This window comes from Bos indicus x Bos taurus, chromosome 28 (assembly GCF_003369695.1).
Source record: "Bos indicus x Bos taurus breed Angus x Brahman F1 hybrid chromosome 28, Bos_hybrid_MaternalHap_v2.0, whole genome shotgun sequence".
In the NCBI taxonomy this organism is placed as follows: Eukaryota; Metazoa; Chordata; class Mammalia; order Artiodactyla; family Bovidae; genus Bos; species Bos indicus x Bos taurus.
The window spans coordinates 13,044,875-13,072,856 of record NC_040103.1 but is presented as its reverse complement, the minus strand read 5'-3'; the positions used below and the strand labels follow the sequence as shown (position 1 = coordinate 13,072,856).

The 27,982-nt window shown below is 37.9% G+C and overlaps 1 protein-coding gene across 4 annotated transcripts; it reads right to left on the bottom strand.

Moving 5' to 3' along the window:
- Positions 1 to 28: 28 nt before the first annotated feature.
- LOC113885481 (zinc finger protein 25-like) lies at positions 29 to 27,804 on the bottom strand. 4 transcript variants are annotated; one of them, XM_027530857.1, is made up of 7 exons: positions 27,145 to 27,638; positions 26,469 to 26,664; positions 25,418 to 25,530; positions 6,079 to 6,205; positions 5,691 to 5,786; positions 3,898 to 3,961; positions 29 to 3,400 (listed from the first exon to the last, which is right to left on the bottom strand). In XM_027530857.1, the coding sequence occupies exons 3-7, from the start codon at positions 25,430 to 25,432 to the stop codon at positions 2,347 to 2,349; spliced, it is 1,356 nt and encodes a 451-aa protein (XP_027386658.1). In that variant the 5' UTR covers positions 25,433 to 25,530; positions 26,469 to 26,664; positions 27,145 to 27,638; the 3' UTR covers positions 29 to 2,346. The 4 variants fall into 4 exon arrangements, with proteins under 4 accessions (XP_027386658.1, XP_027386660.1, XP_027386659.1 ...); XM_027530859.1 differs by lacking the exons at positions 26,469 to 26,664; positions 27,145 to 27,638 and adding an exon at positions 27,653 to 27,804; XM_027530858.1 differs by lacking the exon at positions 26,469 to 26,664.
- Positions 27,805 to 27,982: the final 178 nt, after the last annotated feature.

The window sequence follows — 27,982 nt, the reverse complement described above, 5'->3', positions numbered from 1 at the left end:
ATAGAAGAAAATATAGGAATACTGTGAGTAGGGATCAATTAATTTAGACAATGTTTATTTCATAATTTACTGCTACATTCCATCAGGGTATTTGTTTTGATGCTATGACAGTCCGGCAGCTAAAACATATCTTTGAAAAAAAACTCTAATGCTTATAGTCTTGTAACATATATATTTAATGCACATAACAAAGATATTGCAAAAAACCTCCACCTACCCACAAACTGATATATGCATAATTTCTGAAACACATACCATATATAAAAATATACCTCTATGTTGGCTGTGATGTTTTCAGCTCTAAGAAAACTTGAGTTTGTAAGATACCAGAAAGTAACTATCTTAGGCCCTGTGGGGCATATGGTCTTCTTTAGCCTACTCAGCTTTGCTACTGTAATGTGAAGGCAGCCACAGGCAAAACAAACATTTTTTATTAGTTCTAACAAAAGTTGAATTTACAGACACATAAGTTTGAATATCATAGTTTTCACATCACAAAATAATCTTTTTCAACCATTCATAAAGGTAAAACATTGCAGGCAGTGGGCCAGATCTGAATCATTTGCAGAAAAATGTACAACCAAATCAAAGCAAGGCACTGCAGCAGTAAAGTGAGGGGCTAATGCTGGTAGCCAACCTTTTATTTTGCAGAATAATTCAAGAAATACAAATTATTATGATAGTATCTAACATATAGCTCTTCCTTTGTCTCAGACACTACTCTAAGTGCTTTAAAAATATTAACTCATTTACAACTCAAAGCAATCCTATTATCACTTTTTTATGAAAAAGGAAACTGAGGCACAGAGAGGTTAGGTGTGTGCCTCATACTAGAAACAGCCTGGGCAGTAGGAGTCAAAAGTCCATACTCTTAACCTCTATGTCATGTTGCTTCTAGTAGAAAGAAAAAGGTAGTGAAGAACATTTAGGACTCTCATACAAAATATAAATTCAGACAGCTCTGTAACTTGCTAAAACAACACTAACAGATATTTATTCACATAGTATTATTTTTTATTGTGTAGGGATTTTCAGCTATTTTTAAAAATGAACTTATTGTTTTTGTTTAGTTGCTAAGTCATATCAAACTCTTTTGTGAACCCATTGACCAGAGCCCTCCAGGCCCCTCTGTCCATGACATTTCCCAGGCGAGAATACAGGAATGAGTGGGTTGCCATCCCAACCCAGAGACCGAACCCGTATCTCCAGCATTAGCAAGAAGATTCTTTACACTGAGCCACCAGGGAAGCCTTTTTCCTATAAATGTATCCCTAGTGTAAAATTTGGCCAACCATAAGAGAGTTGCAAATTTTACAGAAACATTTTTATATTCTTTCTGAAGGGTTAGTTCAGTAAAATCCATATCCATTCAGAAAGAGGGGGGAAAAGACACATTATAATTTTAAAAGAATACTACACTTAAATATACATTCTGTTAACAACAGGAGTCTCTGCTGAGACTAAATGAGAGATATCTTCATACACATAAAAGTTACTGAAATAAACAAGGCTACATATTTCACTATGTACAGTTATGGATGGGTTCACGTGCACATCAAACATCCACAATCTGTGTTCTGTAGCACACTGACATTCACACGTAAGTCCTACATACTAAAGGACTTTTCACATGTGTTAATGATACCACATTTTTCAATTTATTTGTGCTTTTTACAAAACTTCATATACCTGACATTTGCAGGTTTCTTTAAAACAACGTTGTAATCAGATTTCTGCAACATGACTCCTAGTGTAAGTAGTTCCCTTGTACATATTCTCTTAGAATTTTTGTGTAAAAGGTTTCACATATTTAAAATATTTTTTAAAAAGTTTCTATACTTTATATCACTGATCTGACATTCACTGAAACATCACTTCTTGATAAAGCCTTCCATGTATGTTTTAATCTTTGTGATTATCTCCTTTTAGGATGTGCTAATGAGTCCAACTGGTATAAAAAGATTTCTGAATGCTCAGGATACTGATAGAAATTCCTCACTTATGATGGCTACCCTGACGGAAATTTCCTGATATTCATTTTTCTTACAGGATTTCTCCTGTATGGTTTAAATGTCATACAATAAAGTATGACTTCTGAAAGAGAGGTTTCCTTCATGTTTTACCATTTGTAGTGTTTCTACCATGTATGCTGTCTGAAATTTAGTACAAGTCTGACATATGGTAAAAATTTCTCCCTAACAGATTTATAGAATTTCTCCCCATGATGAAAGAATTGGCTGCAACTTTCCCATATTGATGATATTTCATAAGGTTTTTGTCTTGTGTGAGTTATCTGATTATTCTGAAGGACAAATTCAGACAGAAGAATTCTCCAATTGATATTGTTTATAAGCTTTTCCCTTCTGTGTGTGTCTTCTGATGTGCAGTGAGTTTTGATTTTTGAAAAAATGTTTCCTTACACTCCTTACATTCATAGGGTTTCTCTCCTGTGTGTTTTCTCTGATGTATGACAAAATGTGACTTCTGAGAGAAAGATTTTCCACATTCCTTGCATTCATAGGGTTTCTCTCCTGTGTGAGTCCTTTGATGTAATCTGAGGACTGAATTCACAGAGAAAGATTTACCACATTCATTACATTCATAGGGCTTCTCCCCTGTGTGTTTTCTCTGATGTTTAGTGAGGTCTGATTTATAGTAAAAGGTTTTCCCACATTTATTACATTCAAAGGGTTTCTCCCCTGTATGAGTTCGCTGATGTACTGTTAAGGCTGACTTCTGGTAAAAGCATTTACCACATTCCTTACATTCATAGGGTTTCTCTCCTGTGTGAGTTCGCTGATGAGTTTTGAGGTGTGAATTTCTAGAAAAGAATTTCCCACATTCCTTACATTTATAGGGTTTCTCCCCTGTATGTGTTCTCTGATGTACTGTGAGGTGTGATTTCTGGGAAAAGGACTTCCTACATTCCTTACATTCATATGGTTTCTCCCCTGTGTGTGTTTTCTGATGTACCATGAGGTATGCCTTAACATAGAAGAACTTCCCACATTCAGTACATTCAAAGGGTTTTTCTCCTGTGTGTGTTTTCTGATGTTCCATGAGGTGTGGCTTCTGGTAGAAGGATTTCTCACACTGATTACATTCGTAGGGTTTCTCTCCTGCATGAGTTCTCAAATGTCTACTGAGAGATGACAGATGGTAGAAAGTTTTCTTACATTCTTTACATTCATAGGTCTTCTCTCTGGTAGGAGTTTTTGGTTGTCTTGTGAGGTCTCCATTCTGAGAAACAGATTTCTCACATTCACCGGGTTTGTCCTTTGAATGAGTATGCTCATGTATTATGAGGATAGACTTCTGGTAGAAGGCCTTTCCACATTCATTACATTTATAGGTTTTTTCATTGGTATGAGTTTTCTGATGTTTCTTGAGTTCTCCATTCCTAGAGAGAAATTTCCAAATTCGTTAATGTATAAGACTTTGGGGTGAGGGGGTGGGGGTTGGGTCTGCTATGTATATTTTCCAAGTAACTCTGAGAACCGATTTCTAGAGGTTTTTCCAATATTCATTAGATTCATAGGGTTTCTTCACTGCGAATATTCTATGTTGACATATACTGTGGTTTAACATTTGGTAGAAGGTATGTCACTTACATTATATTCTCCAGGTTTCTCAACTGCCTGAACTTGACTTTGTATAGTAAAGCCTCTATTATTATGTAAATAAGAATCAAAAGACTGTTTCAGAGTTTTAATCTCCTGATCTTGAATTATAAAAGGTCTCTATTATGAAAGAGGGCTTTCCCATTTGGATTATGTTCTTTGGAATTTGCTTCAGTTTTCTCAATTATCGTTAACTAGTGCTGTTCCAAGTCCAGTACCCCTATTAAGACCCTTTCTTAAAAAGCTTCTAATCTCAAAATTGAATTCTTGAACTTGCCTTGAATTTTCAGCTTGGCTTTCTGGGCATCTTGCTCCTTGGTCATGAGTATTGCATAGGTCTTCTACAAAGGAATCCAAAATTTAATACTTTATACATCTTAACACATTATTATGCTCATAGGGTGGATTCTTAGGTTTCAGGCTGTTATTCTCAAATGAAGGAGTTCTTAAGTGCAAACTTCCTCTATCTCAGTGGCTTAGAAAAAACATATAAATAACACTAAAACCTGCTACAGAGAAGAGAGAGAGATCTAGTTATAAATTCAGGTAACTTTGACACTACAAATATGACCTTAAAACCTTGGAGGAGAAAGTATAGACAAAAAAAAAAAAAAAAAACCCACCAAAAAACACAAAGAATAGGGAGCAGAAAACAAAAGGTATTCAAAGTGCTGCTGAACAAGAATGTGAGACTCACAGAGCATGATGTGAGCCCATTAAGGAGAATGAATAGTAAGTAGGGTGATAAGGAAAATTAGTAGACAACTGTATTCACTGGAAATATCAAAGGAAAGATTATATTCGATGAAGGAGCTAAGTATAGGTCTTTACCCTCTCAAACCTAGTTTATAGTGTTAGGATTTCTAGTAATTAGACTATAAACTTCCACTTTATTCCTCTTTGCCCATACCCAACAATCTAGATGTCAACACTAAAGTGACCTTCTCAGAATATCCATTTCCTCATGTTTAGAGGAAAATTCTTTTTCTAGTTGGCTGGTTCAGAAGACCCAGAAACACATACATCCAAAAGGTTTTTAAAAAAAGATTAAAAAAAAAGCAGAGTACAAGCCATCCCACAGAATGAATTCTCAGTTGTAGCACCAGAGATTTTCAGTATCACCACATACTGCATCTGTGACTCAACACTAGTCTTATTCTGCTTTTATATCTTAACTCCCACATCTCTGCTTCAATTTTCTACATGATCTTTAAAGGGTAATTATTCAACGTCATTCTAGAATCTTGACAGACATTCATGTTTATTCATTTTTAAATGCTTGAAAAAAAGTGAGCTTATGAGTAGAGATTTTGGGTTAGAATTTCATGGCACTTGTAAGGAAAACACAAAGTTATTTGATAGGGATGTGTGCAAGGTTAACTTGGGATACTCATGAAATAAGACCTTAAGTATAAAAAGCACTTGAGAGCAGATAAAATGAAGATTAGCACATGTTTTGGGGCCACAAGGAAAAATAAGATGCAGCAGGCAATAAAGGGCCAGACTAGTTCTTGACAGAAAATTAGGTGTATTTTGTATCAGCTCTGAAATAATATAGCTAATGAAAGGCATAATGATTTATAATCCAATTTCAGAGATTAAAGAGAGAATAGTAAATTAAAATGGGTGCTGAAAATCTAAGGCATTTTATTGTTAATGAAAGGAGGAAAAATGGCACTTGAAAATTTTATAAGATAGATTTTATAAACACTTTAAGATTATAGCTGCATACTTTAATGCCAAGGAGTAACTGGAAATTCTAGCAAAAAGACAAAATGAGAGTTTAAGTGAAAAAGAAATAAATCTACTTTAAAAATGTCAAGTAAAAGAGGGAATGTTTTTTTAAACAAAAAATCAACCATCTCCATCTGCCCCACACAAAAGAGGGAATTTAGATGAGGAGGCAAAAACTGGAGGTGTGATTTATTTTGCTTACATATGCAGATCAAGTATCCTCAATCATTTCCAAAAGTTTAAGGACATTTAAAAAAGAGATTCTTGAAAAAAAATTTCAAAAAATCAAAGGCACCAATTCCAACCCCCTTATACAAGTTATAATTTCTAACTTACCAGGGTTGTTCTGACGTGGAAATTGTACTTCTAATATCCATGGTTCTTTTCCTTGCTTCAACTTGAAGATTGCATTTGGCCTATTTGCACAATAGCCTATTAATAGAAAAGATAAAATAACACAAATTACTTGGAATACAGAAACTCTGAAGGATAAGGAAGTGTAGGTTAGGATCAGAACAATGAAGGTCTCACATAGATTTGGCAAATTTATTCTATTAGGGGAGTGCATGGGGACACAAATATTTTTCTGGTACCCAAAATGGATTCATCAACTTTGACCCTGAAAACAATGCTAATATTCAACCCTACAGGGGATTTACAAATTTCAGTAAGTGAGAAAGGAAATGCAAACTACTGGAGTTACAGATGCAGAAGATTTCCTCACCCACTGAGATGAGGTGACTGTAGTTCTCCTGCATCACTTCTCTATACAGGGTCCTCTGAGCAGTGTCCAGCAATTTCCATTCCTCCCGGGTGAATTCCACAGTAACATCCTTAAATGTTACTGGTCCCTGAAACAACATATTTCAATTCAAACGGAAGTGATCAAAATAGAGTACCATTAAAAAGACACGTAAACTAGCTGTTAATGTGTTAACTACAGGATTTACTCTGGAGAGTTAAAATATACTGCTACCTGTACCCTGTTTTACACATATATAAAATGTTTGTTCAGTATATATTTACTAAGATATCACTCCATGCCTAGAACTCTGCTAGAGATACAAAGATGAATTGAAAGCAACTATTCTTGTCATCAAGGAGCTTACATTCCAACAGAGAGGCAAAGATTAAATTCATAAATGCAATATGCATAGCAGGTGCATTGACAGAAATATGTACAAGATAAAAGGTGGTAAAAAAAGAATGACCAAGATGGTGGAGAAGGAAGACTCTGAGCTTACCTCCTTCCACAGGCACACTGAAATTACAACGATTTACAGAGCAACTATCTTTGAAAATCATCTGAAGAGTAGCAAAAAAGATTCCCTACAACTAAATATATAAGGAAGGAACTACAATGACCTATATAGGAGGGTGGAGACACCCCTCTAGTAGTCAAGACCCACATCCCTGAGTAGGTGACCCACAAATGGGAGGCTAGTCAAAACTGTAGAAGTTCTCCCCAAGGAGTCAGAGGTCCAAGCCCCACATTGCGCTCCCCTGCTGAGGGGTCCTGCACCATGAAGACAAACCCCCCAGAACACCTGGCTTTGTAGGCCAGTAAAACTTGAGAGCCAGAGGGCTATAGAAAACAGACACTCCACTCTAAAGGACACATGCAAAATCTCACACGGTCCAAATCATAGTGCAGAGGCAGTAATCTGAAGTGAGGCTGGCTCAGACCCATTTACAGATCTTGGAGAGCCTCTTGGAGAGTCAGGAGGCAACTGGAACTTCTCTTGAAGACACAGACACTGGTAGCAGCCACTTTGGAAGCTTGTTCTGCCATAAGGACATTGGTTCTAATAAGCACCATTTTGGAATCCTCCCTCTAGCCTATTAGTGCTAGAGGCTTACTGGCCGACCAGTGAGCCGTCACCAATCCCAGTACACTTCAGGCTATTCTGCCAGCTGCATTGGGTCCCAGTCCAGGAACCCCATAGGACATGCAGCCAGCCAGGCAGGGACCCAGCTTCTTGCAACAGTGGGCCAGTAGCCACTGCATGAGGCAGGATCTGGCTTCCAACAGGGCTGAGGGTCAACCCTGGCTGTTAGTTTGCCCACAACAGTCAAGCCCACAATAAGGAAGGATTCATGTAGCCCATACATAAGGAGCCCTTAGAGCTCATAGCTCTGATGATGAGAAGCATATATTGCTGGGTTTCTCAGAATATCTCCACATAAGATTACTTCTCTAAGATTGGGAAATGTAACCAATTTACCAAATGCATAGATATAAAAACAGAGGATTAAGCAAAATGAGACAGAGAAACATGTTCCACACAAAAGAACAAGACAAAACCTCAGAAAAAGGATTAAATGAAGTTGAGAAAGCATTCTACCCAATAACAATATCTTTTATGAATACCTTTAACAAGTTACTAGTAAATCAAATTGAGCAAAATAAAAAAATTAGATTATAATTTACACTGTGATTTTGTGTGATTTATCCCAGGAATGCAAGAATGGCTCAACATACTAAAGTCAATAAATTTCATTAACAGAGCAAATGGGGGAAAAGTAGAAGATCATTTCAGATGATGCAAAAAAGTGTTTGACAAAATTCAACACTTTCATGATAAAAACATTTAGTAGACTAGAAATAGAAGGAAACTACCTCAAAATGATATTTTTAATCCACCTCTATCCCAGCTAACTTTATACTCAGTAGTGAAAGACAAAACTACATATAGAATATCCCTAAGAATCCACAAAAATAGAGCTAATAAACAAAGTCAGCACATTTCAGAATTATAAGATCAACACACAAACATCAGTTGTGTTTCTATTTACCAGTAATGAAAATCCAAAAGAGAAATTAAGACAATTCCATTTAATGTAGCATCAAAAAGAATAAAATACCTAGGGATAAATCTACTCAAGGAGTATATAAGACTCACACACTGAAAACTGCAAAACATCGCTGGAAGTATTAAAGAAGACCTAAATAAAAGAAATGATGGTATGTGTTTATAGACTGTAAGACTTAATATAGCTCAGGTGACAGTACTACTCAAACGAATTTATAGAATCAATGAAATCGCTATTAAAATCTCAATGACTCCTTCACAGAAATAGAAAAGCCAATCCTCAAATTTATACGGAATTGCAAGGAGTCTCTAACAGTGAAACAAAATTGGGAAAGAAACAATCAAAGGACTCCCACTTACTTAAAATCTTACTGTTAAAAGATGACACACAAAAAGAAAACTACAGGCCAATATCACTGATGAACATAGATGCAAAAATCCTTAACAAAATTCTAGCAAACAGAATCCAACAACACATTAAAAAGATCATACATCATGACCAAGTGGGCTTTATCCAGGGATGCAAGGATTCTTCAATATCCGCAAATCAATCAATGTAATACACCACATTAACAAATTGAAAAATAAAAGCCATATGATTATCTCAATAGATGCAGAGAAAGTCTTTGACAAAATTCAACATCCATTTATGATAAAACCCTCCAGAAAGCAGGAACAGAAGGAACATACCTCAACATATTAAAAGCTATATGACAAACCCACAGCAAACATTATCCTCAATGCTGAAAAACTGAAAGCATTTCGACCCTAAAGTCAGGAACAAGACAAGGGTGCCCACTCTCACCACTACTATTCAACATAGTCTTGGAAGTTTTGGTCACAGCAATCAGAGCAGAAAAAGAAATAAAAGGAATCCAAATTGGAAAAGAAGAAATAAAACTCTCACTGTTTGCAGATGACATGATCCTCTACATGGAAAACCCTAAAGACTCCACCATAAAATTACTAGAGCTAATCAATGAATATAGTAAAGTTGCAGGATATAAAATCAACACAGAGAAATCCCTTGCATTCCTATACACTAATAAGGAGAAAATAGAAAGAGAAATTAAGGAAACTATTCCATTCACCATTGCAACGAAAAGAATAAAATACTTAGGAATATATCTACCGAAAGAAACAAAAGACCTATATATAGAAAACTATAAAACACTGGTGAAAGAAATCAAAGAGGACACTAATAGTTGGAGAAATATACCGTGTTCGGAAGAATCAATATAGTGAAAATGAGTATACTACCCAAAGCAATCTATAGATTCAATGCAATCCCTATCAAGCTACCAATGGTATTTTTCACAGACCTAGAATAAATAATTTCACAATTTGTATGGAAATACAAAAAACCTTGAATAGCCAAAGCAATCTTGAGAAAGAAGAATGGAACTGGAGGAAATCAACCCGCCTGACTTCAGGCTCTACTACAAAGCCACAGTCATCAAGACAGTATGGTACTGGCACAAAGACAGACATATAGATCAACGGAACAAAATAGAAAGCCCAGAGGTAAATCCATGCACCTATGGACACCTTATCTTTGACAAAGGAGGCAAGAATATACAACGGAGAAAAGACAATCTCTTTAACAAGTGGTGCTGGGAAATCTGGTCAACCACTTGTAAAAGAATGAAACTAGAACACTTTCTAACACCATACACAAAAATAAACTCAAAATGGATTAAAGATCTAAACGTAAGACCAGAAACTATAAAACTCCTAGAGGAGAACATAGGCAAAACACACTCTGACATACATCACAGCAGGATCCTCTATGACCCACCTCCCAGAATATTGCAAATAAAAGCAAAAATAAACAAATGGGACCTAATTAAAATTAAAAGCTTCTGCACAACAAAGGAAACTATAAGCAAGGTGAAAAGACAGCCTTCAGAATGGGAGAGAATAATAGCAAATCAAACAACTGACGAATGACTAATCTCAAAAATATACAAGCAACTCCTGCAGCTCAATTCCAGAAAAATAAACGACCCAATCAAAAAATGGGCCAAAGAACTAAACAGACATTTCTCCAAAGAAGACATACAGATGGCTAACAAACACATGAAAAGATGCTCAACATCAGTCATTATCAGAGAAATGCAAATCAAAACCACAATGAGGTACCATTTCATGCCAGTCAGAATGGCTGCGATCCAAAAGTCTACAAGCAATAAATGCTGGAGAGGGTGTGGAGAAAAGGGAACCCTCTTACACTGTTGGTGGGAATGCAAACTAGTACAGCCACTATGGAGAACAGTGTGGAGATTCCTTAAAAAACTGGAAATAGAACTGCCTTATGACCCAGCAATCCCACTGCTGGGCATACACACCGAGGAAACCAGAATTGAAAGAGACATGCGTACCCCAGTGTTCATCGCAGCGCTGTTTATAATAGCCAGGACATGGAAGCAACCTAGATGTCCATCAGCAGACGAATGGGTAAGAAAGCTGTGGTACATATACACCATAGAGTATTGCTGCTGCTGCTAAGTCGCTTCAGTCATGTCTGACTCTTTGCAACCCCGTAGACGGCAGCCCACCAGGCTCCCCCGCCCCTGGGATTCTCCAGGGAAGAACACTGGAGTCGGTTGCCATTTCCTTCTCCAGTGCATGAAAAGTGAAAAGTTAAAGTGAAATCGCTCAGTCATGTCTGACTCTTCATGACCCCATGGACTGCAGCCTACCAGGCTCCTCCATCCATGGGATTTTCCAGGCAAGAGTACTGGAGTGGGGTGCCATTGCCTTCTCCATATACACAATAAAGTATTACTCAGCCATTAAAAAGAATACATTTGTATTAGTTCTAATGAGGTGGATGCAACTGGAGCCAATTATACAGAGTGAAGTAAGCCAGAAAGAAAAACACCAATACAGTATACTAACGCATATATGTGGAATTTAGAAAGATGGTAACGTTAACCCTGTAAGCGAGACACCAAAAAAGACACAGATGTATAGAACTGTCTTTTGGACTCTGTGGGAGAGGGCAAGGGTAGGATGATTTGGGAGAATGGCATTGAAACATGTATATTATCATATATGAAATGAATCGCCAATCCGGGTTCGATGCATGATACAGGATGCTCAGGGCTGGTGCACTGGATGACCCAGAGGGATACTATGGGGAGGGAGATGGGAGAGGGGTTCAGGATGGGGAATGCATGTTCACCCGTGGCGGATTCATGTCAATGTATGGCAAAACCAATACAATATTGTAAAGTAATTAGCCTGAAATTAAAATAAATAAATTTATACTAAAAAAATTAAAAAAAAAACTTACTGTTATAGCTTCAGTATCAAAACAGTGTGACTGGCATAAAGACAGACATATTGTCCAATAGATAGAAACGAGAGTCTGAAAATAAAACCATACATCTATGGCCACCTCATTTTCAACAAGGAAGACAAGACCATTCAATAGAGAAAGAATAATTTCTTCAACAAATGACACTGGCAACTAGATGACCACATGCATAAGAAGAAAACTTGACCTCTACTTCACTGCATATAAAGAAATTGATACAACATAGATCACTGACCTAAATATTAAGAGCTAAAAATATAAAACTTAGAAGAAAACATAGGAATAAATTTCCTTATCTTGAATTTGACAACAGATTCAAGATATGACACCAAAAAGTACAAGCATTAAAAGAAAAATAAACTGATCTTACCAACTTTAAAACTTTTATAGGGACTTCCTTGGTGATCTAGTGTTAAGACTCTGTAGTTCCAATAGAAGGGGCATGGGTTTGATCCCTGGTTTAGGAACTAAGATCCCATATGCCACACAGTGTGGCAACCAAGAAAATATAATAAATAAATTAAAATTTGCATGCATCATAGAATAGTACCAAAACAGGAAAAAATATAACTCACAGAATAGAATATTTGCAAATCATATATCTGATTAAGGTATATTATCCAGAATATATAAAATATACTTAAAAATTCAATAACAAAAAAGGTAACCCTGACAAAAAATGAGCAAAGAAATTTAGCAGACATTTCTTTAAGTTATACAAATGAGCACATGAAAAGATGCTCAACATCATTATTAGTCTTCAGGGAAAAGCCAAATCAAAACCACGATATCACTTCCCATTCCTTATTATGGGTGTTTTAAAAAAAAAACAAAATAACAAGTAATGGGGAGGATGTGGAGAAATTGTAATCCTTATACATTGCTTGTGGGAATATAAAATGGTACAGCTGCTATGGAAAAGTTCATCAATAACTTGAAAAGTTAAATATACAATTACCATTCGGTTCAGTTCAGTCACTCAGTCGTGTCCGACTCTTTGCGACCCCATGAATTGCAGCACACCAGGCTTCCCTGTCCATCACCAACTCCTGAAGTTCACTCAAACTCATGTCCATCGAGTTGGTAATGCCATCCAGACATCTCATCCTCTGTCGTCCCCTTCTCCTGCCCCCAATCCCTCCCAGCATCAGAGTCTTTTCCAATGAGTCAACTCTTCGTATGAGGTGGACAAAGTATTGGAGTTTCAGCCTTAGCATCAGTCCTTCCAAAGAACACCTAGGACTGATCTCCTTTAGGATGGACTAGTTGGATCTCCTTGCAGTCCAAGGGATTCTCAAGAGTCTTCTCCAATACCACAGTTCAAAAGCATCAATTCTTCGGCACTCAGCTTTCTTCACAGGTCAACTCTCACATCCATACATGACTGCTGGAAAAATCATAGCCTTGACTAGGCGGACCTTTGTTGGCAAAGTAATGTCTCTGCTTGTTAATATGCTATATAGGTTGGTCATAACTTTCCTTCCAAAGAGTAAGCATCTTTTAATTTCATGGCTGCAGTCACCATCTGCAGTGATTTTGGAGCCCCCCAAAAATAAAGTCAGCCACTGTTTCCCCATCTATTTGCCATGAAGTGATGGGACCAGATGCCATGATCTTCGTTTTCTGAATGTTGAGCTTTAAGCCAACTTTTTCACTCTCCTCTTTCACTTTCATCAAGAGGCTCTTTAGTTCTTCTTCACTTTCTGCCATAAGAGTGGTGTCATCTGCATATCTGAGGTTATTATTATTTTTTCCAGCAATCTTGATTCCAGCTTGTACTTCTTCCAGCCCAGCGTTTCTCATGATGTACTCTGCATATAAGTTAACTAAGTAGGGTGATAATATACAGCCTTGACATGCTCCTTTTCCTGTTTGGAACCAGTCTGTTGTTCCATGCCCAGTTCTAACTGTTGCTTCCTGACCTGCATACAGGTTTCTCAAGAGGCAGGTCAGGTGGTCTGGTATTCCCATCTCTTTCACAATTTTCCACAGTCTACTGTGATCCACACAGTCAAAGGCTACAACCCATCAATTCCACTTCTAGATACATACCCAACAGATTTGAAAACAAATACTCATACACAAAAGCTATAGTGGCACTATTCACAAAGCCAAAAAGTGAAAGCCACCTGAATCTCAATCAATGGATGAACTGATAAACAATTGTGGTATAAACATACAATGGAATATTATTTTTCATAAAAATGAAGTATTGATACAAGGTACAGGGTGAATGAATTTGGAAAACATGCTAAATGAAAGAAGCCAAACAGAAAAGGCACATATTATATGATTCCACTTATATGAAATATTCAGAATGGGTAAATGCACAGAGACAAGGGCTAGGAGAGGGAATAGTTTAACAACGGTTTAATGGGAATGGGGTTTTCTTTTGGGATGGTGAAAATGTTTTGGAACTATATGTTGTAGTGGTCCCACAACATTGTGGATATACTAAATTGTATCCAATTGTATACTTGAAAATGGTCAATATTATGTGAATTTCACTTCAATTAAAACCAATAACACCTTCTAACAAATCTTAAGGCCCAAATGGTGTCAAAAGTGAATTCCACCAAGCATTGATGGCAAAACAATACCAATTATATGTAATCTTCCCTAGTGGCTCAGACAATAAAGCGTCTGCCTGCAATGTGGGAGACCTGGGTTCAATCCCTGGGTCAGGAAGATCCTCTGGAGAAGGAAATGGCAACCCACTCCAGTATTCTTGCCTGGAAAATCCCATGGACAGAGGAGCCTGGTAGGCTACAGTCCATGGAGTTGCAAAGAATCAGACATGACTGACTTCTCTCTTTTGTCTCTACCATAAAACAAAGAGGAGAGAACTGTTCTCGATTCATTTTATGAAGCTCATATTACCCTGATACCTAAACCTAACAGAAACATTACCATAAAAGAAAATTACAGTGGAGGTTGGCACCTGTTTGTACCAGATTAAGAGTGCTGGTTGTTAAATTTTTAGCAATTGATTAAAATTATTTTGTAGCTTGAAATTAGCCACAGCAGGGGTATTTATACCACAAAAGTTGGTAAAGAATACAAAACCAGGTTTCTCTCTCAGTACCTAAAACTCTGATCGTTAAAACACTTACCAGCATATTGACTACCAACCAGTATCTCTCATGATTATGATACAAAAATCTTCAACAAAATATCAGCAAATCCACTACCTGATTTCAGACTTATCACAAAGCTGTATTAATTGTGTTATTAGCAAAAGGATAAACACTCAGGATCAGTGGAACAAAAATAGTGTATCCAGTAATAGAACCACACATATAATTTTGATAAAGGTTCAAAAGAAATTCAGTGGATAAACAGTCATTTCAAAAAACAGTGCTGGAACAATGGACACTTAATCAAACTCCAGACTTTCACCAGTCTTTTCTTTAACGTCCCTTTTTTCATCCCATGATCTAATTCAGAATACTATATTGCATTTAGTTGTCATATCTCTTACGGTTTGTGACAGTCTTTCCTGTGTTTTATGACCTTGACAACTTTGAGAAATACTAGACAGATACTTTTTAGAATACCTTTTAATTTGCATTTTGTCTAGTGTTTTTCCGTTCGATTAGACTGAGATTCTCTGGGAGAATAACCCAGAGCCCTTCTTATCACAGTATATCAGGGGGTACATCATATCACAGGTGACGTTAACCTGGATCACTTTGTAAGGTAGTGGTTGCCAGTTTTCTCCACTGTAAAGTAACTGTATCTCCTTTTCATACTGTATTCTTTGAAAGCAATCACTAAGTCTAGCCCCTATTCAAGAAAGGAGGGAATAGGCCCCATCTCCAAGAGGGGGTAGAATCTAGATATATTATTTGGAATTCTTCAGAGGGCTCTCTTCTTCCCATTTATTTATTCAATCATTTACTTATATCACTGTGGTCTCAAATATTTATTACTTAGGGTTAGAATCCAATACCATGTTATTTATTTTGTTGCTCAAATTGTTCCAGCTCTGTCATAAGTCCAGTGGCCACAGGACTGGAAAAGGTCAGTTTTGATTCCAGTCCCAAAGAAAGGCAATGCCAAAGAATGCTCAAACTACTGCACAATTGTACTCATCTTACACACTAGTAAAGTAATGCTCAAACTTCTCCAAGCCAGGCTTCAGCAATATATGAACCATGAACTTCCAGATGTTCAAGCTGGTTTTAGAAACGGCAGAGGAACCAGAGATCAAGTTGCCAACATCCGCTGGATCATGGAAAAAGCAAGAGAGTTCCAGAAAAACATATATTTCTTCTTTATTGACTATGCCAAAGCCTTTGACTGTGTGGATCACAATAAACTGTGGAAAACTGTGAAAGAGATGGGAATACCAGACCACCTGACCTGCCTCTTGAGAAACCTGTATGCAGGTCAGGAAGCAACAGTTAGAACTGGGCATGGAACAACAGACTGGTTCCAAACAGGAAAAGGAGCATGTCAAGGCTGTATATTATCACCCTACTTAGTTAACTTATATGCAGAGTACATCATGAGAAACGCTGGGCTGGAAGAAGTACAAGCTGGAATCAAGATTGCTGGAAAAAATAATAATAACCTCAGATATGCAGATGACACCACTCTTATGGCAGAAAGTGAAGAAGAACTAAAGAGCCTCTTGATGAAAGTGAAAGAGGAGAGTGAAAAAGTTGGCTTAAAGCTCAACATTCAGAAAACGAAGATCATGGCATCTGGTCCCATCACTTCATGGCAAATAGATGGGGAAACAGTAGCTGACTTTTATTTTTGGGGGCTCCAAAATCACTGCAGATGGTGACTGCAGCCATGAAATTAAAAGACACTCCTTGGAAGGAAAGTTATGACCAACCTATATAGCATATTAAAAAGCAGAGACATTACTTTGTTAACAGAGGTCCGTCTAGTCAAGGCTATGGTTTTTCCAGTGGTTATGTATGGATGTGAAAGTTGGACTAAAAAGAATGCTGAGTGCTGAAGAACTGATGGTTTTGAACTGTGGTGTTGGAGAAGACTCTTGAGAATCCCTTGGACTGCAAGGAGATCCAACCAGTCCATCCTAAAGGAGATCTGTCCTGAGTGTTCTTTGGAAAGACTGATGCTAAAGCTGAAACTCCAATACTTTGGACACCTGATGCAAAGAGCTGACTTGTTTGAAAAGACCCTGATGCTGGGAAAGATTGAGAGCAGGAGGAGAAACAGACGACAGAGGATGAGATGGTTGGATGGCATCACTCACTCGATGGACATGAGTTTAGGTAAACTCTGGTAGTTGGTGGTGGACAGGGAGTCCTGGCGTGCTGCGGTTCATGGGGTTGCAAAGAGCTGGACACTACTGAGCGACTGAACTGGACTTGCCATGAGAAGCTCTTTGGGGTTGGTGCCTATGTCCATTTGATATGTCCCCATCACTGTGCTTTTGAGAAGTCCTTAATTTCTAATACTACAAAATGCTCTGGGCTTATTTTATGTTAGCCTTGCCTTTGCCCTAGAATCAATCATTTTCTCTGTGGAATTCTGGTTCCTTTTATTGTAGAATGATACTTAGAAACCAAGACCTGTGTGCAAGGTTTGCTCATGGCTACTGAGATGTCACTGCTTACAGGCCCTCTCAGCAGACAGTAAGTACATGTATGTTTGCATATTAACTCATGTACAAGCACATCTTTAACTTTTTATGTATCATATACATGCTAAGTTAATATGTGTTAAGATAACATATATCATTTGCTTTTCAATAAGTGGCAATGAAAAAAATGGGGATCCATACACAAAATGAACCCTAGTCAGTAACTTATTCTTCATACAAAAATCAAGTATAGATCTAAATATAAAATGTTAAACTACAAAATTATTTTAGAAGAAAAGTCTTTGTGACTTTAAAGACTTTTTAGACATGATACCAAAAGAAATTAAAAAGAAAAATATGGAGTTCATCACATTTTCGTGAAATACAGTGTTAGGTGAATAAAAGATTAGCCACAAATAGTGAGGAAAATATTTGAAAATCACAAATCTAACAAAGTATTGTTCTTGTATACAGAATACATAAAGAATTTTGAACATTCATTAAGAAAACAGCCCAATTTAAAAATGAACAGAAGATTTGAAGAGACACTTAACAATAGAAGATATATGGATAACACAAGCACATCAAAAGATTTTCAGTATCATTAGTCATTAGAAGAATGCATATTGAAACCACAATGGGATAGCAAAGCACACCTATCTAAATAACTTTAGGAAAAAAGCAAACTGAAATACCAAGTGCTGACAAGAATGGGAAATAAGTGGAACTCTGATACATTGCAGTAAGAGCACAAGCTATTCAAGAAAACAATTTGGCAGTTTCTTATAAAATTAATTATAACAATACCATATGACCAAGTAAGCACATGCTGAAGTATTTACCCAAAGAGAAATTAAAATCTGGGTACACACAAACATCTGAATGCAAATGTTTATAACAGCTCTTTTCATAATTGCCCCCCAAAACCAAAACAACCTATATATTTGTCAACTGGTATATGGGGTACACACATACAACTGAATTCTTATTGTTTAGTCAATAAGTCATGTCCAACTCTTTTGCAGCCCTATGGTCTGTAGTCCACCAGGCTTCTCCATCTGTGGGATTTCCCAGGCAAGAATACTGGAGTGGGCTGCCATATCCTCTTCCAGGGCATCTTTCTGACCAGGGATCAAACTCGTGTCTCCTGCATTGGCAGGCAGATTCTTTAAAACTGCTGAGCCACCAGGGAATTACCATATGATCCAGCAATCCCATTTCTAGTTATGTATACAAAAGAATTCAAAGCAGGGTCACAAACAGATATTTGTACATCAATGTTCATAATAAAAGCATTATTCACAATAGCTACAAAGTACAAGTAACCAAGGTGTCCACCAACAAGTGTAAACAAAATTATGTATATTACATAAGCAAAATGTAATATGTATCAAACAATGGAATATTATTTGGCCCTAAAAGGAAGGGAATCCTGTGACATGCTACAACATGGATGAGCCTTAAACACACTGTTCTGAGTCAAATAAGCCAGGACAAATACTATAGGATTCTACTTATATGAGGCACCTAGAGTAGTCAAATTCATACAGACAGAAAGTAGAATGGTGTTTCCCGAAGTATGGGGGGAATGGTGACAGTGACAGTTGCTCAACAATGCGAATATACTTAATGCCACAAATCTATACATTTAAAATTTGTTATGATGGTAAATTTTGTTGTGTGTGTGTTACTACAATTATAAATAAATCAACTACACTTCAATTTTAAAAAAGAAAAAGCAAAAAGCAACCCACCACAAACACAATAAAAACAGCTATATGAAAGTATCAAATATTAACTTAAGCACTAGAATTTGAAGGGTAAAGATCCAAGGGCTCCCTTGGTGGCTCAATGGTAAAGAATCCATCTGCCAATGCAGGAGACATGGGTTTGATCCCTGATCCGGGAATATCCCACATGCCTCAGAGCAACTAAGCTCGCATGCCACAACTATTTAGCCTGTGCTCTAGAGCTTGGGAACCAAAACTACTGAATCCCCACATGCCCTAGAGCCCATGCTCTGCAGCAAGAGAAACCCACACACTGCAACTAGAGAGTAGCCCCCATTTGCTGCAACTAGAGAAAGTCTGCACAGTAATGAAGGCCTAACACAGCCAAAAATAAATATTTTTTAAGAGATCCAAGAAAAAAGTGAAATTAATTGAGATAAGTCCTACCCCTGCTTAGAATTTTCAGGGCATTTTCAAATGTCATAGCCAGGATAAAAATGTAAAGCAAAAGCACCTCAGGGCTAGCATCTCTAAAATAAGGATAAAGAAACAATTCCTGATAGAATGTAGAGGAGCAAAAGAGAAACTGATCTTACCTTAACAATGAGAACAAGCCCCTAACCTACAAAACTATTTTCTAAAGTCAGAGATCTGAGAATCTAAAGGTAAACAAAGGAAAAAATTCAGAAGAGACAAATATTTCAAAAGCAAACAGAAAACCACAATTTATTTCATTCTCCAGGGCAAGCAGGTAAGAGAGGAAACTGTTCAACTTTTAATAAACATTTAATGTTTGCTTATGATCTTGTGTGATGTATCAGAATCCCTAAGAATTCTGGTCACAAAGCAAGCCAACACCAACTTGCCTGCTGACACTACCTGGTAACTGAATGGGGATTTCATATTCAAGAGGTCCCCAAACAGAAGCTTTGTATCTGTGGAACTTTTTTACTTCCTATCAAATGTCACAAAGTAATAAGTTCATTTTAAGCTGGGGAAGCAGTTTCTGGAACCAAAGGAAAGCATAATTTATATGGATGCTCTGAAATACAAATACTATCTCCCCCCATCTGTCAGTTTAGTCGCTCAGTCGTGTCCGACTTCTTGTGACCCCATGGACTGCAGCACGCCAGGCTTCCCTGTCCATCACCAACTCCCGGAGCTTGCTCAAACTTATGTCCATTGAGTTGGTGATACCATCCAAGCATCTCATCCTCTTTCACTCCCTCTCCTCCTGCCTTTCATCTTTCCTAGCATCAGGGTCTTTTCCAATGAGTCAGCTTTTTGCTTCAGATGGTCAAAGTATTAGAGTTTCAGCTTCAGCATCAGTCCTTCCAATGAATATTCAGAACTGATTTCCTTTAGGATTAACTGGTTTGATCTCCTTGCAGTCCAAGGGACCCTCAAGAGTCTTCTCCAACACCACAGTTCAAAAGCATCAATTCTTCGGCAGTTCAAAAGCATGAATTCTAAGGCGCTCAGCTTCCTTTATGGTCCAACTCTGACATCCATACATGACTATTGGAAAAACCATAGCTTTGACTAGACGGACTTTTGTTGGCAAAGTAATGTCTCTGCTTTTTAATATGCTGCCTAGGTTGGTCATAGTTTTTCTTTCAAGGAGCGTCTTAATTTCATGGCTGAAGTCACCATCTGCTGTGATTTTGGGGCCCAAAAAAGTAAAGTCAGTCACTGTTTCCACTGTTTCCCCATCTATTTGCCATGAAGTAATGGGACCGGATGCTATGATCTTAGTTTTTTGAATGTTGAGTTTCAAGCCAGATTTTTCACTCTCCTCTTTCTCTTTCATCAAGAGACTTAGTTCCTCTTCACTTTCTGCCATAAGGGTGGTGTCATCTGCATATCTGAGGTTATTGATATTTCTCCCAGCAATCTTGATTCCAGCTTGTGCTTCATCCAGCCCAGCATTTTGCATGACATACTCTGCATATAAGTTAAATAAGCAGGGTGACAATACACAGGGGACGACAGAGGATGATATGGCTGGATGGCATCACTGACTCAATGGACATGAGTTTGAGTAAACTCCAGGAGTTGGTGATGGACAGGGAGGCCTGGCATGCTGCAGTCCATGGGGTTACAAAGAGTCAGACACGAATGAGTGACTGAACTGAACCAAACTGAATACACAGCCTTGACGTACTCCTTTCCTAATTTTGAACCCATCCATTGTTCCACTTCCAGTTCTAACTGTTGCTTCTTGACCTGCATACAGATTTCTCAGGAGGCAGGTAAGATGGTCTGGTATTTCCATCTCTTTAAGAATATTCCAGTTTGTTGTGATCCACACAGTCAAAGGCTTTGGTGTAGTCAATAAAGCAGAAGTAGATGTTTTTTTCTCTAAGTACATGGCAATGACCCTGCAAAGGTTGGGAGCAGGGCACTGGGGCAGAATGAGATGTCTCAGGTGCTAAAAGCTCTACAGGGCAGGAACTCCTCAGTCACCTGAAAGAAAAGCTGAATGCTAGGCTATAAAGCACATCAATGGAGCTTTGGTGGTGTTCACCACCCAAGCCCTGCTGAAGGGAAGCCTTGATACTGCCCTCAAATCATCTGATGTTGGTGAAGAACTGTGTCTAATTTAAAGCCCAGGGCCAGCTCAACTACATATGTGACTTAGCAAGCAGAGGAAGGGATGTGCCTTTTTATGGAGGTATTATTTACTTCAATCTCTACTGTACTTTTACACATAATGTCTAGCATAAAATAAAGAAATAGGAGACATGCAAAGAAGTAGAACATTTTGATTCATACTGAACAAGGGAGTCTATTGAAACAGACCTACAGATTAACCTGGATTTGCGATTAGCAGATAAGGACTTTAAAGTAATTACAATAAAACTAAATAAATAAAATTAAATGACCTAGTGAAAAAAATAGAAAATACAAGTGAAATAATGGGGAATCTTAGCAGATAAAGAAAAACAAAGAGAAAAAAAACAGGAATTTTTAGAACTGAATAATACAATATCAGATGTGGATTTTACAGGCTTATGAATGAAGAACACTGACAGAACAAAAGAAGGAAGCCATAAACTTGAAAAAAGTCAGCTGAATAGAAACAGCCAACCCAAGGGACCCCACACACAAAACAAACCTCAACTAGATAGATCATCTGAACATTTGGGACAGTATGTACATAGTTCAATATTTGTGTAACTGGAATTTTAGAAAGAAAAAGAGGATGAGGCAAAGAAAATATCTGAAGAGTGAGTTCTGAGAATTAAAAAAAAATGATAAAAAAGCAACAACCCATAAATCGTTGTCATTCTTCAAAAGAGATACAGAACAAATCATGCCTATGTACATTATGGTCTAACTATTGAAAACTAAAGATAGAATGAAAATCTGAAGCACAGAGGAGAAAACACATTATATTCAGGTGGATAACAGTAAGATGAAGACAAGTTTCTCATCAGAAACAACAGAAGCCAAAAGACAAAGACATCCTAAAAATGCAGAAACAGAAAACTCTCAACACAGTTCTATACCTAGCAAAATATCATTCAAAAACCACAGTGAAATAAAGACATTTTCATAAAGACTAGCTAAGTAGATTTGTCACCATCAGTGCAGAATACATGAAATAATAAAATAAGTTGCTTAGACTGAAGGGAAAATATATCAAGAGAGAACCCTAGACCCATAGGAAGGAATAATGAGCTCCCAAAGCAGATACATATATAAACAGTAAGAGTTATTTACACATGTGCACACATGTTTCTTTAGAATATTAATATTGTTTAAAGCAAAATAACAAGTATTGGGGGTTAAAAAATATAAAAGTGAGATATAAGGACCATAAGGTTTGAGGGTATAAAGAGAATTATACTGATAAAAGTTCATTACACTGTTCATGAGTATAGTATTTGAAGACACCATTATTTTAATGGTGCATGTTGTAATCTCCAGACTAAGGAGTAAACAAAATAACACATAAAGCTTCAAAGTCAATAAAGAAAATACAATGTAATACTCAAAATACTCAAATACTCAATCCAAAGGAAGTACAATAAATCTCAGTAGGATAAAAAGAAATATACATAAAACATACTAGAATAAAAGTTATCTTAAAAAGCAGCTAGCCCCAGACAAATTTATTTCAAAGTTAACAGGTGAATTTTCAATAGTACTAGTAGTAGAAGACAGTGAATGCTTTTCAATGTTTTAAAAGGTAAAAACTGTCAATCAAGATTTCCACACACAATGAAAAAGCTCTTTGTAGATATTTCATATAGAGAAAACTGAGAATTTCTACCAGCAGACCCTCACTAAAACAACAGGCAAGCAGAATAAAAACAATAACTAAAAATGCTATTTTCAAACAGATAAAAGCTGATGCCAGTAGAACTTGAGAGATGCAAGAAATAATTAAAAGAAAGATCTAATTTGGCCAAAATCCCTTAAAAATCAAACTATCTGCATAAATTAAACTTTTCCAAGAGTTTGTAGTGATGACTGCACTTAAAATTATTTCAGAAAACAAAAAGGTTACTAATTATTTCTGTTGTCCCAAACTGACCATTCAGCAGTAAGTTACAGAGACTAAGGTAAGAAAAACGTCATGTGCCACCCCTGAATTAATACTATAAGGAAAATTTTTAAATGTGTTCAATACTGACCAAAGCAGAACTGTAGAATAGGTTAAAAATTTCCCTCTTTCTAGAGTCTCTATTTTTCCCACATTCAAGCCAAAAGGCTATGATTTCTAGTCAATAAAAGAAAATTTCCACACTGAAAATGTATGGCATGGTGGTAATAACACTTCCCAAGTTGGCTGAGAGGATTATGTAAGACAAACTACATCAAGCACTCACCAAACGGCCAGGAATTTCATTAATTGCTAAGTATGCTGTTTTGTTTTTAAAAATTAAGTTCAAAAAGCAAAGAAATGGTTACCACAGAATTCAGAATTTTCTCTGGTTAATGGTAGGATGAGATTTAAGGAAGGGTACACAGGGTAATTTTCATTGCTTAAGTCAGACAGGACATAGAGTGGTATTACTTAATTAGTATTCCCTAAATTATACTTATATGTTATGTGTATTACTTTGACTGCATAAAGTATGATTTTTAAAATAATTTAATGAATAAAAAATTAATTTCTATAGCCAGTAAAATCCTACATATTCTACTCCCTCTACCTCTTAGACCTTAAGTTTTACTGCTGTCTCCCAAGTTCACCTCTCTCTCAATACTGTTTTTGGAACATGCCTCAGGGTGCCTGCATCTGCTTTTCCATCTATGAAGAATGCTTTTCCTCCAGATTTCTACCTGGATATCTCACTTAATTCAAGATATTCCTCAAATATTACTTTTTAGAGTGGCATTCCTTAATCAACTTATTCCTTCTTCCTCACTTTTAACATGCTGTTCTCTTACATTGCTTGAGTTTACCTTTGAGCACATACATCAGAAATATTGCTCAAATATTGACACACTTTATTAACATTAAAAATCACATTCATTAATACTCTTATCAATCTCATCAGAAAAATCTTTAAATATTAGCATTTGTTAACTTTGCAAGTTTTCCAACATTCTGATTTTCACTTGAAAGCACTTTTAATGTTAGCAACAAACACAAACAGGTATTTCCCATCAATTGACAGGCTCACTTCACTCATTTTTGAGAAAATGTATGAATACCACGTGAATACCATAGTTTGTCTGTCAGTTGCTCTTTCACATAAAAATGAGATTTCATGAAAAAAAGTGGCTAGGTAAGCTCACAAATCAATCACTTTAAGTGCTTTTCCTCAAGACAACCAACCATCATATACCAGTATGCAGCAAATTTATGAACTTTCCATTTCATCCCACTGGGTAAGAAAAAGATGTGTACTCAAAGGTCAAGATTTAATAAAATTAATAACTTTTACTGTTTCATCAAAGACATCCTTAAGTAAAGGTGGCAATTTTTTTTAACTATGCAACGTATTGTGGAGGAATATAGTCATTGGTGTCATCATCCTGATTTATGCCAGGTAGGCAGCTGTGCTTTTACACTATCAGTGCTAATTTCATCAGTGTAAAAGGCAATTTGTATCCTGGTATTATGTTTTGACAGAGAAGGCAATGGCACCCACTCCAGTGTTTCTGCCTGCAGAATCCCAGGGATGGCAGAGCCTGGTGGGCTGCCATCTATGGGGCCGCACAGAGTCGGACACAACTGAAGCGACTTAGCAGCAGCAGCATTATGTTCTGAGGGGCTTCCCTCGTGGCTCAGATTGTAAAGAATCTGCCTGCAGTGTGGGAGATCTGGGTTCGATCCCTGGGTTGGAGAAAACCCTGGAGAAGGATATGGCAAATTGCCCCACTATTCTTGCCTGGAAAATTCCATGGACAGAGGAGTATGGCGGGCTACAGACCATGGGGTCACAGAGAGTCAGGGATGACAGAGCACACACATTATGTTTTGACCTCACAGACTCACGGAAGGGTCTTGGGGTTCCCAGAACACACCTTGTAACTTGTTGTATTCAAACAATATCTTCCCCAAAGGTGATTTTTAATGATTTCCACATTTCTAATTTAATATATGGTCTCTCTTTCATAAAACTCACTGAAAACTTACAGAGTGAAATAAAGAAAGAGGTAAATAAATGACTTACCCTGTACTTGTTCATTTTCTGCTGCTATTGGAAAGTATAGAAACTATGAAGTCAGGAGAGGAAAAGTTGAAAGACAGAAGTCCTAAGAGACCTTATCTTGAAGTCAGGATCACCTGTGAGAAATTTACATACAACATTTTAGTAAAAGATAAACCTCTGGGAAAACGTCCCTTTGAGCCACACGAAGGAATAGGAAGGACCATGATAAAGGAGTACCCACCTGTCCATTGGTGACTCATATAATCTTGATGAATCTGAACATTTTTGAATCTAAACATGCTTTCCTATTGGCTGTTTCAAAAATTATGTGTCCATTACTAAATAATACAAACAACTGAAAACTTGTATGTCCAATAATAGCAGATTAGTTAATCAAGGTATATAATATATATCCAAAGTATGGAACCCTATACCGGCATTACAAATAATGTTTGTAAAGAGAAATATCTATTAATATGGAAAATCTTTAAGTTACATAACAATTTTGCCTATCAATATTATAAACCCCACAAGGTTAGAAAGTCTTCAAAGCTCTCAAAAATAGGATTTTTCTTCTTCCTAAATTTCATTTTCTCCAAAATCACTTTTTCAAAAATTTTGTTTTGACTGTAAATGGTGTAGTGACAGGGAGGCTCCAGCTCTGCTAAGCTCTATTAACAAACCTAGTGACAGTCTTAGTTCTATGCTTTTATCTTTAACATGAGAAGGAATTAGGTAATTTTAAACAATCATGTACTATTCTAATTCTGTAAATCTTCAATTCAACACCACAGATACAATAGAACCAGGGCATGCACTGTCCCCTCCAACCTTGGACTGGGGCCTAGAGCAAACAAAGTGCAGATAGGCCTTAATGAATTCTGACACAGCCATCTAATCTGTTCACAGTGACACAAATTTAACTTCTAAAATAACAATTCGGCACCATAATCCCCAAACAGGCACTTCATGTAGCGAGCAAAAGTTAACTAGATGCCATAATGTGAGGTCCTTCCCATATGCAGAGGACACCACTTCCAGCCGCCCTGGTACTTACAAAACGTCTACTTACTAAATCTAGATGCACCATCCAATCAGAGGCATGATATCACCTTCATAATATGGAGCATGGATGAAACCGCAGTTTTCATCTTTTTAAAAAGTCTGTCCCATTTCCGACCTGGCTTGGATACGATTCTTAGCTTCTCCAGTAAAACTTAAAATTCAGGGTTTCAACTATGGTTTAAATTTCCATGTTTAACAGTCATCTGAGAATACACAGGTCAGAGAATGCAGAAGGGCCTTAACCTTTTACACAGGGGTTCTAAGGAAAATAGAATACTGTAAGGTAAGATTCCTGGAGAAGGAAATGGCAACCCACTCCAGCATCCTTGTCTGGAAAATCTCATGGACAATGGAGCCTGGTGGGCTGCAGTCCATGGGGTCGCAAAGAGTCGGCCACTACTGAGCGACTAACACTAAGGTAAGACTAGATCCATGACACGCTGGTGGTGCTCAGGGACAATCACTGTATTAAATAAAACTTCAGGGTGGGAAACAGCATGAATACAGAGTAAAACAAATCAGAATTTAAATCCCACCTGCTAATGATGGCTAAACCAGTTTCTCTCTCTGAACCTTTAGTATCTGTATTTATTAAATGGAGGTGGTTAATACCGATTCGAAGGATGGTTATTATTAAATGAGCCAATAATGAAAAGAACAGCATAATGAGAAAAGCAGCTCACCTTTATTGAAGCCTTATCATACTTCATATACACTTCCCTATTTAATACAAGAAACGACCCTAAAGGCTATTGTACTCTTACAGATGAGTATCAGAGTCCTACCCGGATTAACTTGCCCATTTACCGGCGGGCTCTGGAGTTGAGCCCAGATCCCTCTGGTTTCACAGCGCCACGTCTCCAGCAGCCAGCGCCGCCCACGCGCCGGCGCGGACGTGACGGGCTTGGGATACACGTCACAATCGGCCGTTCTCTCGCGCGCCCCAGGCCTCCTCCAGCCACCCCTTTCCCGCAGGTCGAGAAACGCGGCTCCTGGGGAGGAACGGGGCTGCAGACAACCGTCCCTCCGCCAGGCCCCTTGCCTGGCCTCCTCCCCAGGCCTCCTCTAAGGGCAGTCCGGCGCGTAGAGGGGGGCGGCCGTCGGCTGCCAGATTTCCCGACTTGGCACAGCCGCGGAAACCTGGCTTCCCCCCAACCCGGCCTAGCGCCCGTAGTGAGGCCTCCGACACACCTGCAGGGGCTCGGCCTTCGCTCCTGGCCCGCGCAGGTTCCAGGCCCGCCCTCTGCGGCGCCTAGCGGACCTGGAGGCTCCTGAGTCCTCTCCCCCCGGGGGCGTGAGGTGGACAATGGCGACCACTGAAAGGAGGTGGAATTGCTCATGCGCGGAAGGCTTCTGCGCCCCACTCGGGAATTGCGCTTCCACTTTGGGTGACGTCACGAGGATCGGCTTCTTCCCGCGATCTGAGCTGGTCCTTTCTTTACTCTCAGTGGAGACGGGTTAGAGCTGGCCATCCTCAGTGTATGGTTTGAAAACAGGAAACTACCGTGAGGTAGTGCGATG

Coding starts and splice junctions, on each gene's coding strand:
- LOC113885481 (XM_027530859.1), bottom strand. Junction 3,962..5,690: donor TCCACGTCAGAACAACCCTG/GTAAGTTAGAAA, acceptor ATTCCTTTGTAG/AAGACCTATGCAATACTCAT. Junction 3,401..3,897: donor AGCCAAGCTGAAAATTCAAG/GCAAGTTCAAGA, acceptor ATTTCTCTCTAG/GAATGGAGAACTCAAGAAAC.